This window comes from Myotis nattereri, assembly GCF_964212035.1.
Source record: "Myotis nattereri genome assembly, chromosome: 3".
Taxonomy (NCBI): Eukaryota; Metazoa; Chordata; class Mammalia; order Chiroptera; family Vespertilionidae; genus Myotis; species Myotis nattereri.
In genome coordinates this window covers 103,846,180-103,862,751 of record NC_138077.1, presented here as the reverse complement: position 1 = coordinate 103,862,751, position 16,572 = coordinate 103,846,180, and the positions used below count along the sequence as shown (strand labels likewise).

Below are 16,572 nucleotides of genomic sequence, written 5' to 3'. Positions count from 1 at the left end.
GGCTTCCCTTGGTGAAGGATTGGAACTCCCAGAGCAAATGTGACCCACAAGTTAGGTCTCCTTGAGGGAGAATCTATGTCTTCACCGTGGAAGAACCTCAGAGATCTCTCCCACCAGGAGGCCAACAATATGAGCAATTGATTGTGGCATTGTGATCAAAGATAACTTAGTTCCTGGACACAGGGAAGGATAGCTCTTGTATTATCTAATTGTTCTATTGGGATCTAGTGGAAGTGGTCTAGGATCTCATGTCATGAAGTCTGTATTCTAATCTCAGCCCTAACAAAGGTTACTCACCACTATCTACCCACTGCCTAATGTAATGCTTGACACATAATGGGCATTCAATAAATATTTGAGTGAATTAATAAATGATACATGGATGTGTAACCATGGAAAAGTCCCTTGATCTCTCTGGGCTTCATGTTTTTCCGTTCATCTATTAAAAAAAGAAGTTTCAACTTAATTAGGTCTCTAGTTCTGAAAATATTGCATTAAAAGTTAGATACTGTTATTTTAGATAATCAACTTCATTGTAAACACCAATGCAAACTTGGGCATTGAACTCAGGTGGCATTTCTTGGTTTCAGGGGAGATAGGTACCTAGGTAATCTAGATTATTTTTATAATAGAAGCGTCATTAAAATTTCTTACAGAAAAAAAGCAGTTGTGGCAAAATAAAATATTTGGTGAATCTAAGAACAGTAATAAGAAAATATTAGATAAGGTGAATGCTTAGTAAAGATAAGGTATCTAGAAATTTATAAGTTCTTTTAAGAATTTAGCTATAGAGATTTGTCTTCCTTTGAAAAAATTTCTTACTTTTTAGTGACATAATCTTTCATGAAATTTTTATTCTAAATATAAAGTATTGTTAAGAAAGACTAAATTTCTCACTTTTTTTAAAAATGAGTTTCTTAAGTTGAGATCTATTGATAGTTGTACTGTCTCACCTTGTCAGATATAAACTTGATGCCCTTTTCTTGGGCTGATGGTGATGTTTGGTGTTTTTCATTGATGGCAGTGTAATTAAAAAAGCTATCATATGAGGTTTTATTTTACTATAACTTAATTGCTAATCCTGCTTTCTCTGGATCAAGTGGTACCTTCATTGCTTTATATTTATGTGTTCCTTAACTTAGAACTTAATGTATTTAACTACTTAACAATCTTACCTGAATTTGTAAGCTCTTCTGTTGATATGGTGGTTCCATCCACCTTCCCCTTTGCAGTTTTATTGAAGTGTAATTGACAAATAGAAATTGTATATACTGAAGGTGATGATTTGAGATATATATATATATATATATACACACACACACACACACACACACACACATACATACATACAAGGTATGTTGTGAAACAGTTACTACAAAAGGTTAGTGAACACATCATCATCTCACATAATTATCTTTGTTATGGTGAGGACATTTAATATCTATTCTCAGCAACTTTCAAGTATACAGTACAGTATTGTTCATAAGAGTCATCACGCTGTACATTTGATTCCCAGAATTTTTTCATTTTAAAACTGGAAGTTTTCATCCTTTCACCAGCATCTCCCCATTTTCCCAACCCTCAGCACCTGACCACCACCAGTCTACTCTGTCTGTGAGTTCAACTTTTTATCTTTTTAAAAAATATTTTTATTGATTTCAGAGAGGAAGGGAGAGGGAGAGAGATACAAACATCAGTGATGAGAGGGAATTCATGGATCGGCTGCCTTCTGCACACCCCCTACTGGGGACCAAGACGGCCACCCAGGTGTGTGCCCTGACAAGGAATTGAACTGTGACCTGGTTCATATGTTGATGGTCAACCACCGAACCACACTGATTGGGCGAGTTCAACTTTTTTAGATCTTACTTATATGTGGAATCTAAAATAACCATGTTTCTCTAATTTATTTCACTTAGTGTAATATGGTCAAGGTCCATCCATGGTATTCCAAATGACAGTATTTCCTTTTTCTTTGGCTGAATAATATTTCATTGTATCATATGTACCATGTTTTTTAAAAAATATTTTTTTATTGATTTCAGAGAGGGAGGCAGAGAGAGATAGAAACATCAGTAATGAGAGAGAATCATTGATTGGCTGTCTCCTGTGAGCCCCCTGCTGGGAATCAAGCCCACAGTCGGACATGTACCCTGGCCAGGAATCAAACAGTGACCTCCTAATGCTCAACCACTGAGCCAGTGGGCTGGGCTTGTGCCATGTTTTCTTCATTCATTCATTCATTCAGCATGGTTGTTTCCATGTCTTGGCTATCCTATATAATAAAGAGGCAATATGCAAATTGACCCTCATACCCTCACAAGATGGCTGCCTACGACTAGGCTGGCAGGGGGGTTAGTGAGGGACGACCAAACAACTGAACAAGCAGGCTTCGTGGGGCGACCAGGCTGGCAGGGGGAGCAGTTGGGGGTGACCAGGCTAGCAGAGGAGGCAGTTGGGGGTGACCAGGCCGGCGGTGGGCAGGCAGTTGGGGGGGGGTGGGTGCAGTTGGGGGCAACCAGTTTGGCATGGGGGGCATTTGGGGGCAATTAGGCTGGCATGGTGGGCAGTGAGGGGTGACTAGACTGGCGGGGGGGGGAAGTTAGGGGCGACCAGGCTGGTGGGGGGACAACTGGGGGCGACCAGGCCGGTAGGGAGGGGCACTAAGGGGTGACCAGGCTGGCGGGGGAGGGGCAGTTAGGAGCAACCAGGCCAGCAGGGATGGGGCAGTTAGGGGTGACCAGTCAGGCAGGCCGGTGAGCGATTAGGAGCCAGTAGTGCAGGATTATGATAGGGATGTCCCAGATTGGAGAGGGTACAGGCTGGGCTGAGGGGACCACCCCTTGTGCAGGAATTTCATGCACGGGGCCTCTACTTGTAAATAATGCTGCGATGAACATGGGAGTGCAAATATTCCTTGGAGATAGTGATTTCATTTATTTCAAATATATACCTGGAGTGAGGTGACTTGATGAAATGGTAGTTCTATTTTTAATATTTTAAGGAACCTATGTACTGTTTTGTAGTGGCTGCACCAGTTTACATTCCCACTAATAGTGTACAGGGTTCCCTTTTCTCCACGTCCTTTCCAACCTTATCTCCTCTTTATTGATGATAGACATAGGATGTGATGTGCTATCTCATTGTGGTTTTGATTTGCATTTCCCTCGTATTTAGTGATATTGAGCACTTTTTCATGTACACGTTGGCTGTTTATTCAAGTCCTTTGTCCAATTTTTTTTTTAAATCCTCACTTTGAAGTTATGTTTTATTGATTTGAGAGAGAGAAAGAGAGAGAACGAGAAAGAAACATTGGTGTAAGAGAAAACATTGATCAGTTGCCCCCCGTATGCACCTGATCAGTATTGAACCCGAAACTTAGGTATGTGCCCTGAATGGGAATCAAAGCCACAACCTTTTGGTGTACAGGATGACACTCCAGCCAACTGAGCCACCCGACCAGGGCCTTTTCCCTAATTTCTTTGTTATTGAGTTGTATGATCCTCATATATTTTGGCTGTTTACCTTTTATCAGATAATTTGAAAATATTTTTTCTTATTCTGTAGGTTGCCATTTCATTTTGTTGATGGATTCCTTTGCTGTGCAGAAGCTTTTTAGTTTGACGTAGGCCCACTTGTTTATTTTTGCTTTTGATGCCTTTGCTTTGGTGTCAAATCCAAATAATAATTGCTAGGACTATTGTCAAGTAGCTTTCCCTCCTATGTTTTCTTTTAAGAATTTTATGGTTTCAGGTCTATAATTGATTTTGAATTGATTTTTGTGTATGATATAAGGTAGTGATCCAGTTTAATTCTTTGCATGCAGCTAGTTGTCCAGTTTTCTCAACACCATTATTTGAAGAGACTGTCCTTTTCCCCATTGTATGTTCTTGGCTTCTTCGTTTTAAATTAATTGACCATATATGGGTTTATTTGTTGGCTCTCTATTCTGTCTCCATTGATCGGTGTGTCTGTTTTTGTTTTCTTGTTAATCCTCACCCCAGGATATTTTTCCATTGGTTTTTAGAGAGAGTGAAAGGGAGGAGGAGAGACAGAAACATTGGTGTAAGAGAGACATCAATTGGTTGCCTCCCGCATGCACCCTGACCAGGGCCAGGGATCGAGCCTGCAACTGAGATACATGCACTGGATCAGAATAGAACCCTGGACCCTTCAGTCCATGGGCCAGTGCTCTATCCACAGAGCCAAACTGGCTAGAGCTGTGTGTTTTTATGCAAATACCATACTGTGTGTGTGGTTTTTTAAAAAATTTTTTTTAATTTTGAGAGTACATTTATTAAAGCTTGGAACAGTGAAACAAGGTAGGGCTTCTGGCAGAAGAAGCAAGAGGAGAGAGCCTAGGTGGGACTGCTTTGGCTCACTGAGAAATAAAAGTCACAGTGAAAAGAAGTGAGCCAAGGCAGGACTGCTGTCATCTCATTGAAAAAGCAGAGAAAAGGCAGCCTTGGAGACAGGTTCAGGGGGTTAGCTTGGGAGGAGCTGCCAAGGAGCTGTTACCGCCCATTGCTCTTGGTTGCAAGTCTCTTGGAGACCCTTAGAATTTAGGAGATGCACACCTGTGAGGGAAGAAGAGGGGTGAAGGGCAAGGTGCAGGGGTGCATCCAGGAGGGAAAACACACCAATATCATACTGTTTTGATTACTATGGCTTTGCTATATAATTTGAAATCAGGAAGTACGATGCCTCCAGCTTTGTTCTTCTTTTTGAAGATTGTTTGGGCTATTTGGGGTCTTTTGTGGTTTCATTAAAATTTTAGGATTGTTAAAATGCCATTGGAATTTTGGTAGGGATTGCATTGAATCTGTAGATGGCTTTGAGTAGTGTGGACATTTAAACAATATTAATTCTTCTGACCCATGAACATGAGAGATTTTTTTATTTGTGTCTTCAGTCCTTTGGTCAGTATACTTTTTTCCCCTCTTATATATGCACTGGTGGCATACTTCCTCTTTTCTTGTTGGGGCAGCATATATCATATCCATAATCTAGTAGTTCAGAGAGTTTAATGAAGATGATTGGGTACTGTTGACTTAATTTCTGGAGTAATGATATGGATTACTGTCATATTGTTGAAAATTATCTTCCCAATCTTTGTTTTCCTTCACAAAGTGGAATTAAATTTTAAAGTCAGAAGGGATCTAAAAGTTATTTAAGTTCCTCTTATTGTGATTAAGCAGGTATGTTTGCCCTGTTAGTGGCAGAAGGGAAATAAGAATCAGAGTTTCGTGTCTCGTGCCTTGGTATTTTTTTAAGCTTCTTGTGCCCCATTTTTGAAATTCCCTATTTCAGATGAATAAGAGTTGTTTTTATTTCAGTGTTTATGTAGTCATTGATTTTTTTAAAAAGCCAAATTGATTTGAGAGCTCAAAATGCACTGACATATGTGAGTAGGTATTTGCTGTTGATTAACAGTAACCCAAATCTCTAAAGTGTAATATACTAACGGAAGGGTTTACTTGAGGGTGAGGTAACTTAAATATGTGAAGTTTGTGGGGAAAAAACCCTCTATGCCCATTATCCAGCATCAATCATTATTAATTTGTGACTGTTTTTGAGAAACATTTTTAATCTTGGTAATTTTAGGCTTTGTCCAACTGCAAAAGCAATCTTGGCATATTTTAAACCACTTAACAGGTAGCACTTTTGTTTTTCTGCAGTGTTTCCTGAGGTTATAGGCGGGTGTTTGAGGAGTACATGCGGGTTATTAGCCAGCGGTACCCAGACATCCGCATTGAAGGAGAGAATTACCTCCCTCAACCAATATATAGGTAAGTAAATTTTAGTGACTTAGGAGGAAAAGAATTTGACTTTATAAACTTTTGTGAATTGGTTCAATTAAATTTATTGGTTATTATCATTTCTTAGTTTGTTGTAACAATACACAGAGAACACGGTCATAAAAAGCAAATTTAGAATTTTTCTGTGGAAAGGAGAAGAGGAGAATCATTTTCTAGATGGCAACTTTTCAAAAGATGTGTTTTTCTGTAATTGTTATTGTGTAGATAGACCACGAACTCCCAAATTTTTATAGTCAGTGGCATAAAATTCTGTACTGTTAAAATAATAGTATATGTAATCTTATAAGTTAATTTTTGATCGATTTAAAATACATAACATTTTTATTTTAAAACTGGTCAATAAACTAGTCACTATTTTTTTCACTAGTTATAATTAATAACTTTTAGATTTGGTGTCTAAAAATGTCTGTACACATACATTTGAGTTAATGAAATTTTGAAGTAAATGAGAATTTGCAGCTTCTGATGAATTTTTCTTTTCTCTTGATAGACACATAGCATCTTTCCTGTCAATCTTCAAGCTAGTTTTAATAGGCTTAATAATTGTTGGCAAGGATCCTTTTGCTTTCTTTGGCATGCAGGCTCCTAGCATCTGGCAATGGGGCCAAGAAAATAAGGTATGTAACTTAATAGCTTTGACAACTGTAAGATTTTAGGTTGTCAGTGAATATGTTTTAATGAGTTTTCCTTTTTTTTTTTTTTGTACTTATTGCCGATTAACCTGTTTACATATATTTTTTCAATTTAAACCAGTTTTTATCTCTGGGCAAGGCACTTAACCTCTTTTGGCTTTAGTTTTCATATTTATGTAAGAATGGTTAAATTGTTTTATTATTTGAAGGATAGGGAAGTATTACTTTAGTAGAAACTGGACACAGTAATTTAAAACCTGATTTTGATTGTATAACTAGGCTAATCATATCCAGCAAAACATAATATATACATAACACATATATAAAAGCCAGTGACAGAAATGCCGTAATGACTGGAACAACTGGTCACTATGATACCCACTGCGGTCAGTGAACCAGCCCGATCGGGGAGTGGGGCGGGGCTGGTCAGCCAACCTCCTGTGGCCCCTCCCCCAAATCCCATCCCTGATTGGCCTCTCTCACCCTGATTGAGGGCGTAGCGGCCTGCCAATCCCCCATGGCCCTTTCCCCTGGCCAGCCCTGCCCACCATCCCAATCGGCTCCACCCCTGATTTCCCCCCTACCCCAATAGAGGGTGGGGCCGGCCGGCTAACCTCCTGCGGCCTCTGCCCCCGATGGGCCCCCATCACCCTGATTGGCCTGCAGCCCCTCCCACCAGCCAGCTCTGCCCCTGATAGACCCCCCCCCACCACCACCCCAATCCAGAGTGGGGCCGGCCAGCCAACCACCTGTGGCCCCTCCCCCAGGCTGCTGGCTCACGATCAGCCCCCACCACCCCAATCAGCCCATGGCCCCTCCCCCCAGCCAGCTCCACCCCAATCGGGTGGGGCTGGCCGGCCAACCTTCCATGGCCCCTCCCCCAGCTGCTGACCACCCCATTGACCCCCCCACCTCAATCGGGGTTGGGCCCCGCCGGCCAGTTGCCCTCAACCCCTTCCCCCAGCCAGCCCGGCCCTGATCGGGCCCTGATTGGGGCAACCGGCCAGCCAACCTCCCGCCGTCTCCTCCTCCTGACCGGCCGGGCCCCAATCAACCCCGATTGGGGCCAGGGCGGCCGACCTCACCCATGCATGAATTCGTGCACTGGGCCTCTAGACCTAATAAAAGCCTAATGTGCTAAGTGTCTGGTCTACTAGTTGGCTGTTCAACCAATCAAAGCATAATATGCTAATGATATGCTGCTCAACTGCTCGCTATGACGTGCACTGACCACTAAGGGGCAGACAGTCAACTGGTTGACCAGTTGCTATGGAGTGCACTGACCACAGGGCCAGACACTGTGACCCGTAGGTTAGCTTGCTGCTGGGGTCCGGCCAATTGGGACTGAGCGAGATGGGCCGGACATGCCCTGGAGCACACCCATGGCCCCTCCCCACTGGCCAACCTCCCATGTCTCCCCCTAACCCTGATCGTGCACGAGTTGGGTCCGTTGGCCTGGTCTGCGCCCTCTTGCAATCTGGGACCCCTCAGGGGATGCTGGAGAGCTGGTTTTGGCCCGATCCTGCAGGCCAGGCCGAGGGATCCCACTGGTGCACGAATTCGTGTACTGGGCCTCTAGTATATACATAATGTATGCTTTTATACCTACTGATATGGGTATTAATGATTTTTTAAAAATATATTTTATTGATTTTTTATAGAGAGGAAGGGAGAGGGATAGGGATAGAGAGCTAGAAACATCAATTCAGCTGCCTCCTGCACAATTCCTACTGGGGATGTGCCCGCAACCAAGGTACATGCCTTTGACTGGAATTGAACCTGGGACCATTCAGTCCGCAGGCCAATGCTCTATCCACTGAGCCAAACTGGTTAGAGCATTAATGATTTTATTCATGTTAAAAACGGGATTTTACTGAATTGTTCTTATCAAAACATACACACATACTTCGTTATTATTTGTCCTTTGATTCTTCTGTTCATGGGGAATCTGTTTAGCAAATTACCTGAAACAATATATGCATAAGACTTTGTGCTATTTCTTTTTTTCTTTGTAGGGTCCTGCCACAGCATACATTCTCTGTAGATCTCTTTCCATCTGTTTTATTTAAACTCTTATTTTCTGGAGGGTCTACCTTTCTGCTGTAAGAAATGGGACTAAGTTTTTTTTCTCTCTTGATGAGATTGCACAAGTTTCCTTCTAAGAAGCATTATCCTTTTGGAGTCCTAGGTGGTCTTGTTCTTTACTTCTAGACTGAGACTACCTTTAGCTGACTCCTGCTGTACTTTTTTTTTCTTAGGGAACCTCAGGTGCTACCTCTGCCCTGTTATTAATAAAACATCAATTCTCATAGGATTAAGAATTAGAGGTTAAGTACTTCTTGATAATATTTTATTATGTTTACTAGGGGCCCGGTGCACGAAATTCGTGCATTGGGTGTGTGTGTGTGGGGGGGGGGGGAGAGTGTCCCTCAGCCCAGCCTGCCCCCTCTCACATACTGGGAGCCCTCAGGCGTTGACCCCCATCACCCTCCGATTGCCTGATCGGCCCCTTGCCCAGGCCTGACGCCTCCGCCAGAGGTGTCAGGCTTGGACAGGGGACTCCCATCTCCCCCCGATCACTGGCTCTGGCCCTCGCCCAGGCCTGAGGCCTCTGGCCCAGGAATCATGCCTGGGCAGGGGACCCCCATCTCCCTCTGATCGCTTGCTCCACCCCCCGCCCAAGCCTGACGCCTCTGACCCAGGCTTCAGGCCTGGGCAAGGGGACCATCATATCCCCCCAATCCCCGGCTCCGCCCCCCACCCAGGCCTGATGCCTCAGCCAGAGGAGTTGACCCTCATCACCCTCCGATCACCAATCACCGGATCAGCCCCTTGACCAGGCCTGAGGCCTCCGGCAGAGGTGTCAGGCCTGGGCAGGGGACCCCCAGCTCCCCGCGGTTGCAGGCTCCGCCCCTGCCCAGGCCTAACGCTTCTGGCCTAGGCGTCAGGCTCAGGCAGTGGGGACCTGCAGTGGCAGCGGGGGGCGCCGCGATCGTGGGCTTCGCTTTAGGCCCAGGCAAGGGACCCCTAGCTCCTGGGACTGCCAGCTTCGACCGTGCCCAGCTCCCATCGCTGGCTCCACCCCTACTTCCTGCTATCACTGGCCAGGGCGGCAAAGGCGCCTGATTCTCCGATCATGGCTGGGGGGCAGGGCAAAGGCGGCCCCAGGGCCGCCTTTGCCCTGCCCCCCAGCTCTTAGCTCCCCCCTGGGTTTCACTGTCAGTGGCAGGGGGCTTCGTCCTGCTTTCCCTTTCGCCTCCCTGCATTGTGCCTACATATGCAAATTAGTCGCCATCTTGTTGGCAGTTAACTGCCAATCTTAGTTGGCAGTTAATTTGCATATAGCCCTGATTATCCAATGAAAAAGGTATCGCCGTACGCCAATTACCATTTTTCTCTTTTATTAGTGTAGATTCTGTTGATTTCAAAAGATCTTCAGTGCATTACCTCTATAGACATCTACTGTGGAAGATGAATGTACTTGACAACTGTAGCTTACATTACACTTCTTGTGTGTTCTTTTCCTGGACTTCTATTTCCAAATGCTAGGGTAACTTCTATGAAATCAAAGCCCACCTAGCTCAAGGGGAAGGTGGGCAGGGAAAACTCCTCTTTGTTTTTAAATTAAATTAAATCTTTATTGTTCAGATTATTACAGTTCTTCTTTTTTTCCCCCCATAGCTCCCCTCCACCTGGGTCCCCTCCCACTCTCCGCCCTCATCCCCCCCCACCCCACTGTTGTCCTTCATAGGTGAACGATTTTTGTCAAGTCTCTTCCCGCACCCCCCACACCCCTTTCCCCCCCAAGAATAGTCAGTCCACTCCCTTTCAATGCCCCTGATTCTATTATAATCACCAGTTTATTCTGTTCATCAGATTATTTATTCACTTGATTTTTAGATTCGCTTGTTGATAGATGTTTATTTGTTGTTCATAATTTGTATCTTAACCTTTTTCTTCTTCTTCCTCTTCTTAAAGGATACCTTTCAGCATTTCATATAATACTGGTTTAGTGGTGATGAACTCCTTTAGCTTTTTCTTATCTGTGGAGCTCTTTATCTGACCTTCAATTCTGAATGATAGCTTTGCTGGATAAAATAATCTTGGTTGTAGGTTCTTGGTATTCATCACTTTGAATATTTCTTGCCACTCCCTTCTGGCCTGCAAAGTTTCTGTTGAGAAATCAGCTGACAGTCGTATGGGTAGTCCTTTGTAGGTAACTGAGTTTCTTTCTCTTGCTTCTTTTAAGATTCTCTCTTTGTCTTTTGCTCTTGGCATTTTAATGATGATGTGTCTTGGTGTGGTCCTCTTTGGATTCCTTTTGTTCAGGGTTCTCTGTGCTTCCTGGACTTGTAAGTCTATTTCTTTGACCAGGTAGGGGAAGTTTTCTGTCATTATTTCTTCAAATAGGTTTTCAATATCTTGCTCTCTCTCTTCTTCTGGCACCCTTATAATTCGGATGTTGGTATACGCTTGAAGTTGTCCCAGAGGCTCCTTACACTATCTTTGTATTTTTGGATTCTTTTTTCATTTTGCTTTTCCGGTTGGGTGTTCTTTGCTTCTTCGTATTTCAAATCTTTGACTTGCTTCTTGCAATCCTCTAGTCTGCTGTTGGGAGTCTGTATAATATTCTTCATTTCAGTAAGTGTATGCTTGATTTCTAGTTGGTCCTTTATCACAACGTCAAGGGTGTCCCACTAGATTTCTTGAGGGTCTCACTAAATTTATCGGCTGTCTCACCAGACTTTTTGAGGGTCTTAACTAAATTTATCAGCGGTTTCTAGAAAGTTCTTGAAAAACCTTGAAAGTGTGGTTTTGAACTCTATATCCAGTTGTTTGCTTTCCTCCATTTCTGTCATTTGTGTCCTGTTTCTTTGTCTCAGCATTTTTTATGCTTCGCTGTGTCGATAGAGTGGCTCTCTGTGCTAATTGTCCTATAGGGCCCAGTGGCTCAGCCTCCCCAATTACTTGAGGCAGACACTCTTGGTGCACCCCTTTGTGGGCTTTGTGCAGTCTTGTTGTAGTTAAGCCTTGATTGTTGTAGGTAACACTGGGAGGGATTGACCTCCAGGCCAATTGGCTGTGAGAATCAGCTGTGTTTGCAGTGGGAGAACTGGCTTCTGGATCTCTAAGGAGGTGCTAATCTAGCCTCTGCCTGAGGCTACTCAGCAGAAACTAGCTGTGAAGCAATGCAAGTTGCCCTGGGGTCGTGGGCCTGCTGCAGTTTGTTAAGTAATTTTCAGATTACAAAGGACCGGGCCTTTCATATGCAAAAGCCTCAGTGCATGGCTTGGGTGGGGCGGGGTCCAGGGGATCAACAGGGCGGAGCGAGCAGTTATGGCTGCTCTCAGTCCTGCCCTCAGAGGCACTGCTTCTCAGTGTCCCAGCAGTTGCTGCGAGCACGTCTGAGAGAAAGCTGTCCTCTAGTTCCAACCGATGCCGGACAGTCCCGTTTCTCCCGTATGAGTCTGGGTCCCCAGAGACTTGCCCAGAACTGGAGCTCAGAGCTTGAGACTCTCTCCCAATTGAAAAAGACAACCGTGTCATCAGCCACTAGCCCTCTCCGCATGCACCTCCGCACCTTTGTATTTTACTTCCACACTGCACCTTCTCTGAGTCTCGGTATGCTTTTCTCTTTCCTTCTAGTTGTAGAATTTCCACTTAGCCAGCCTTCCTGTGGTTCTGGATGATGTCCGTTCCATCTTTTAGTTGTATTTTTGAATTTGTTGTGGGAGGCAGCAATTCCCGGTGTTTACCTATGCCGCCATCTTGGTTTCTCCTCGGAAAACTCTTTCTCACCTGCTATGGACATTTTGAATTATTATTCTGAAACACATTTCTGTGAATTGACATCCTCACTCATCCTTCTTTTAGTCAGGTGATTTTGTTAAATTAAAAGCTCTCTGTCCATCAGGGAGCTTCTTGTATCTTTTGGAAGGGTGAAGATTTGCATTCAAAGGCAAATGAACATTATTTAATACTAGAGGCGTGGTGCACGAATTTGTGCATGCGTGGGGTCCCTCTGTCTGGACGGCGATTGGGGCTGATCGGTGTGTCTCACCCAGTCCCGATTGGGGCCTATTGGGGCCGGCTATTTGGGGGTGGAGAGGGACTGCAGGAGGTTGGCTGGCGGGGGTGGGGATGGCTGTGGCAGGTTGGCCGGCCTGGAGGGATGGGCTGCGGAAGGTTGACTGGCTGAAGGGAGGGGCCATGGGAGGTTGGCTGTGGGAGTTCACTGACCACCAGGGGGCAGCTCCTGTGTTGAGCGTCTGCCCCCTGGTGGTCAGTGTGTGTTAAAGCAACTGTCGACCGGTCGTTCCAGTCATTTGGTCATAGTGGTCGCTTAGGCTTTTATATATATATATGCCTGTGCTTTCTTATCTACTTTTTTCTTAGTTTGTCTTTTGGGTTCATGGACCCAATTTAAACGTGGTGTGTGTGTGTGTGTGTGTGTGTGTGTGTGTGTTTCCATCACACCAATTATTGGACATCAGCAGGGTGTCTGAGAATTCAACTCAATTCTTACACTTATCTACCTGGAGATAACATCAGATTCCACAGGTTAAGAATTCAGTCCAACAAGACACATCTCCTGGTCCCCCGCCTTCCCCCCCCTCCCCCCCAACACACACACACACACACACACACACACACTATGGTATTCAGATGCTAGTTGCAAGCCCAGGTTGATACCTGTGCTTCTGATCAACTGGCTACAGAGTGGAAGTTCCCACAGACACCTCCATGGGTTTGTTTAATTTGCTTGAGTGGCTCACAGAACTCAAAAGAAACATTTTACTTACTAGATTAGTTGCTTATTGTAAAAGGATATCTCAGAAACAACCAGATGGAAGAAATGCATAGGGCAAGATACGTGGGAAGGGAGCATCCATGCCCTCTCCAGGTGTACCATTCTGCTTGCATCTTTTTCCTTTTGCATCAGTACATAAAGGTTCACTAACCTGGAAGCTCTTCAATCTGAGTCCTTTTGGGTTTTTGTGGAGACTTCATTACATAAGCATGAATAATTTATTCATTGGCAATTGGCAACTAATTTGGCCTTCCATCTCTCTTTTTTTCCCTGAAACGGAAATGTCCAATGCTCTAATCACCTGGCCGGCTTTCCTCTTTCCTGGTAGTCAGCTCCATCCTTAGGTACTGATCAAAAATCACTTCATTAACATAACAAAAGACACTTTTCCCATTCCCATTACCCTAGAAATTCCAAGGGTTTTTAGATGCTGTGTGCTATAACCTGGGAGGAAGACCAAATACATATTTCACAGTTTCACTTAAAATGATTTGTTTGGAACGTGGACATGTTGTATTGAAAACATGGAGTTGCTGATTGTTGCATCAGTAGTCTCTTGTGAATTTATTCATTATATTATAAAAATGATAAAATGAACCCTTCTTATGCTGGTATTCTTTTTTTTTTTTTAAATGTATTTTATTGATTTTTTACAGAGAGGAAGGGAGAGGGATAGAGAGTTAGAAACATTGATAAGAGAGAAACATCGATCAGCTGCATTCTGCACGCCTCTTACTGGGGATGTGCCCGCAACCACAGTACATGCCCTTGATCAGAATCAAACCTGGGACCATTCAGTCCCCAGGCCGACGCTCTATCCACTGAGCCAAACTGGTTAGGGCATGCTGGTATTCTTTTGTTAAACTTACTAAGGCTATTAAGAGATCTCTAGAAATTCTGCCTGTACCTTAATATATACATATGTATATATGATATATATATATGTGTGTATATATATATATATATCTCATATATATTATGATATATATCATATATATATGTAACTTATCACATAAGTTCTTTATCATGTATGGAGCTGTGAATTAATATTGCATTTTTATTTTTTTGTGTGTATTATTGAACTTATGGGATATCGCATTAGTAGTCTGTATAGAAACTTTTAAAGTAGAATTAAAAATAGCAATTACCAAAAATAAGGATACTACTTAAAGGTTACTATGTCTGAAGTTGTCATGCATATTGTACTTAATTATATTATCTTTTAGGTCTATGCATGTATGATGGTTTTCTTCTTGAGCAACATGATTGAGAACCAGTGTATGTCAACAGGTGCATTTGAAATAACTTTGAACGGTGAGTTCTGAGTAGTTTACATTCTGTGATAAATTTTAGGTGATTTATAGTGAGCATCAGGCTTTTCTAGTTCTCATAGTATGCTAAATTATCTCTTTATATGGCCTCATCTACTATCATGGCATTAAAATTACATCTGGCCTGGCCAGCATGGCTCAATGGATTGAGTGTCATCCCATGCACCAAGAGTCTCTGGTTTGATTCCCAGTCAGGGCACATGCCTGGGTTGTGGGCTCAATCCCCAGAAGTGGGTATGCAGGAGGCAGCCAATTGATGTTTCTCTCTTCTCTATCTCTCCCTTCCTCTCTCTCTCAAAAAAAAATCAATAAAAACGTATGTAAAAAAATAACATCTGTGTGATGACCCCTGAATGTGTAGCTCTACAGAGTTCTAGATCTTTCATCTAGATGCTACACCCAGAATCTTAAACTTCTATTCCCAAACTCTTGATTACTTCTGCTTCCTGTAATTCCTGTATATTCCAATTTGTTCTTTCCCTGGCATTTCTCATTTATTTAATGGCACTATTATCATTTTATCCAATTGCCCAAGTCAGAAACCTAGGGTAAAATCACTTCGCCCTTACTCTCTGTACCCTAATGGATTACCAAGTTTTCTCAGTGCCACCTTTTACATGTCTCAAAAATCAGTCCCCGTCCTTAGGTCCTCCATCTCTTTATCTTCATTGGCACCACTCTAGTCTAAGCCACAATTACCTTATTCCCCTCTAATACATTCTCTAAACCAGAGGTTAGCAAATATGGCCTATATTTCAAGGTAACAATAATTTTTATACATTCTAATTCTTTAAAAAATATCACAGGAATATTTATGATACACAGAAATTATATGAAATTCAAATTAGTGTTATACCTAAAATTTTGAGTTTCATCAATGAAAAACATTAGAAATTTAAATTTATCTCTCTAGTTATATAAGTACCTATATAATATCCTTGATTTTGCCTCTTGATCCATAAAGCAGAAAATATTTACTGTCTGGTTTCTTATAGAAAAACTAGAGGCTCTGGTGCACGAAATTCATGCACTGGAGGAATGGGGGTTCCTCGGCAGACATCCCTCTCGCAGTCTGGAATCCCTCTTGCAGTCTAGGACGCCTTGCTCCTTACTGCCTGCTTGCTCGCTGTTTCTTACTGCTCGGCTCGCTGCTCCTTAGCACTGCTGCAGAGACGGGAGAGGGTCCCTCCACTGCCACTGCACTTGCCAGCTGTGAGCCCGGCTTCCAGCTGAGTGGTGCTCCCCCTGTGGGAGTGCACTCACCACCAGGGGGCAGCTCCTGCGTTGAGCATCTGTTCCCTGGGGGTCAGTGTGCATCATAGCCACCGGTCATTCCACCTTAATGGTGGCTTAGGCTTTTATTATATAGATTGGCTGACACCTCCAAATAGGGTGATTTTTAAAAATGCACATTTCATCTTCTTGCTTCACTGCCTCAAATGCATTAACTGTCTTTACTTTGTTCTCAAGATAAAGACCAGAACATTTAACATGGATGGCAAAAAGGCCCTGTATGATATAGCCTAGGGATCAGCAAACCAAGACTTTGTGGACCATATCCTATGCTGCATGTTTTGTAAACAAAGTCTTATTGGAACACAGCCATGCCTATTCATATATGCATGCTTTCAGGCCACTAGGAGAGTTGAGTAGCTGTGACAGATTGTATACCTTTTCGAACTGAAAATGCTTACTATCTGTCCCTTTGCAATTTGTTGATCCCTGATTTAGTTCCTGCCTACCTCTCCAGACTCTCTTATACTACTATTCTATATTTCAGCTGTCACTTTTTTTTTTTATCCTCACTTGAGGATATTTTTTCCATTGGTTTCCATAGAGAGTGGAAGGGAGGGACGAGGGGGAGAGAGAGACACATCAATTGGCTGCCTCCAGCATGTGCTCCCACCGTGGCTACAGAACCTGCAACTGAGATACACACCCTTGACTTGAACCCATGACACTTTGGTCCTTGGGCTGAT

The 16,572-nt window shown here is 43.3% G+C and overlaps 1 protein-coding gene across 1 annotated transcript in view; it reads left to right on the top strand.

Annotated features, from left to right (window-relative positions):
- The window catches only part of SELENOT (selenoprotein T), a 31,181-nt gene that overhangs the window by 8,983 nt on the left and 5,626 nt on the right, over window positions 1-16,572 (top strand). The window contains exons 2-4 of the mRNA XM_081087547.1: window positions 5,679-5,789; window positions 6,310-6,436; window positions 14,489-14,576. Of these exons, the coding sequence (XP_080943673.1) occupies window positions 5,679-5,789; window positions 6,310-6,436; window positions 14,489-14,576 (326 nt within the window). The remainder of the gene's footprint in view (window positions 1-5,678; window positions 5,790-6,309; window positions 6,437-14,488; window positions 14,577-16,572) is intronic.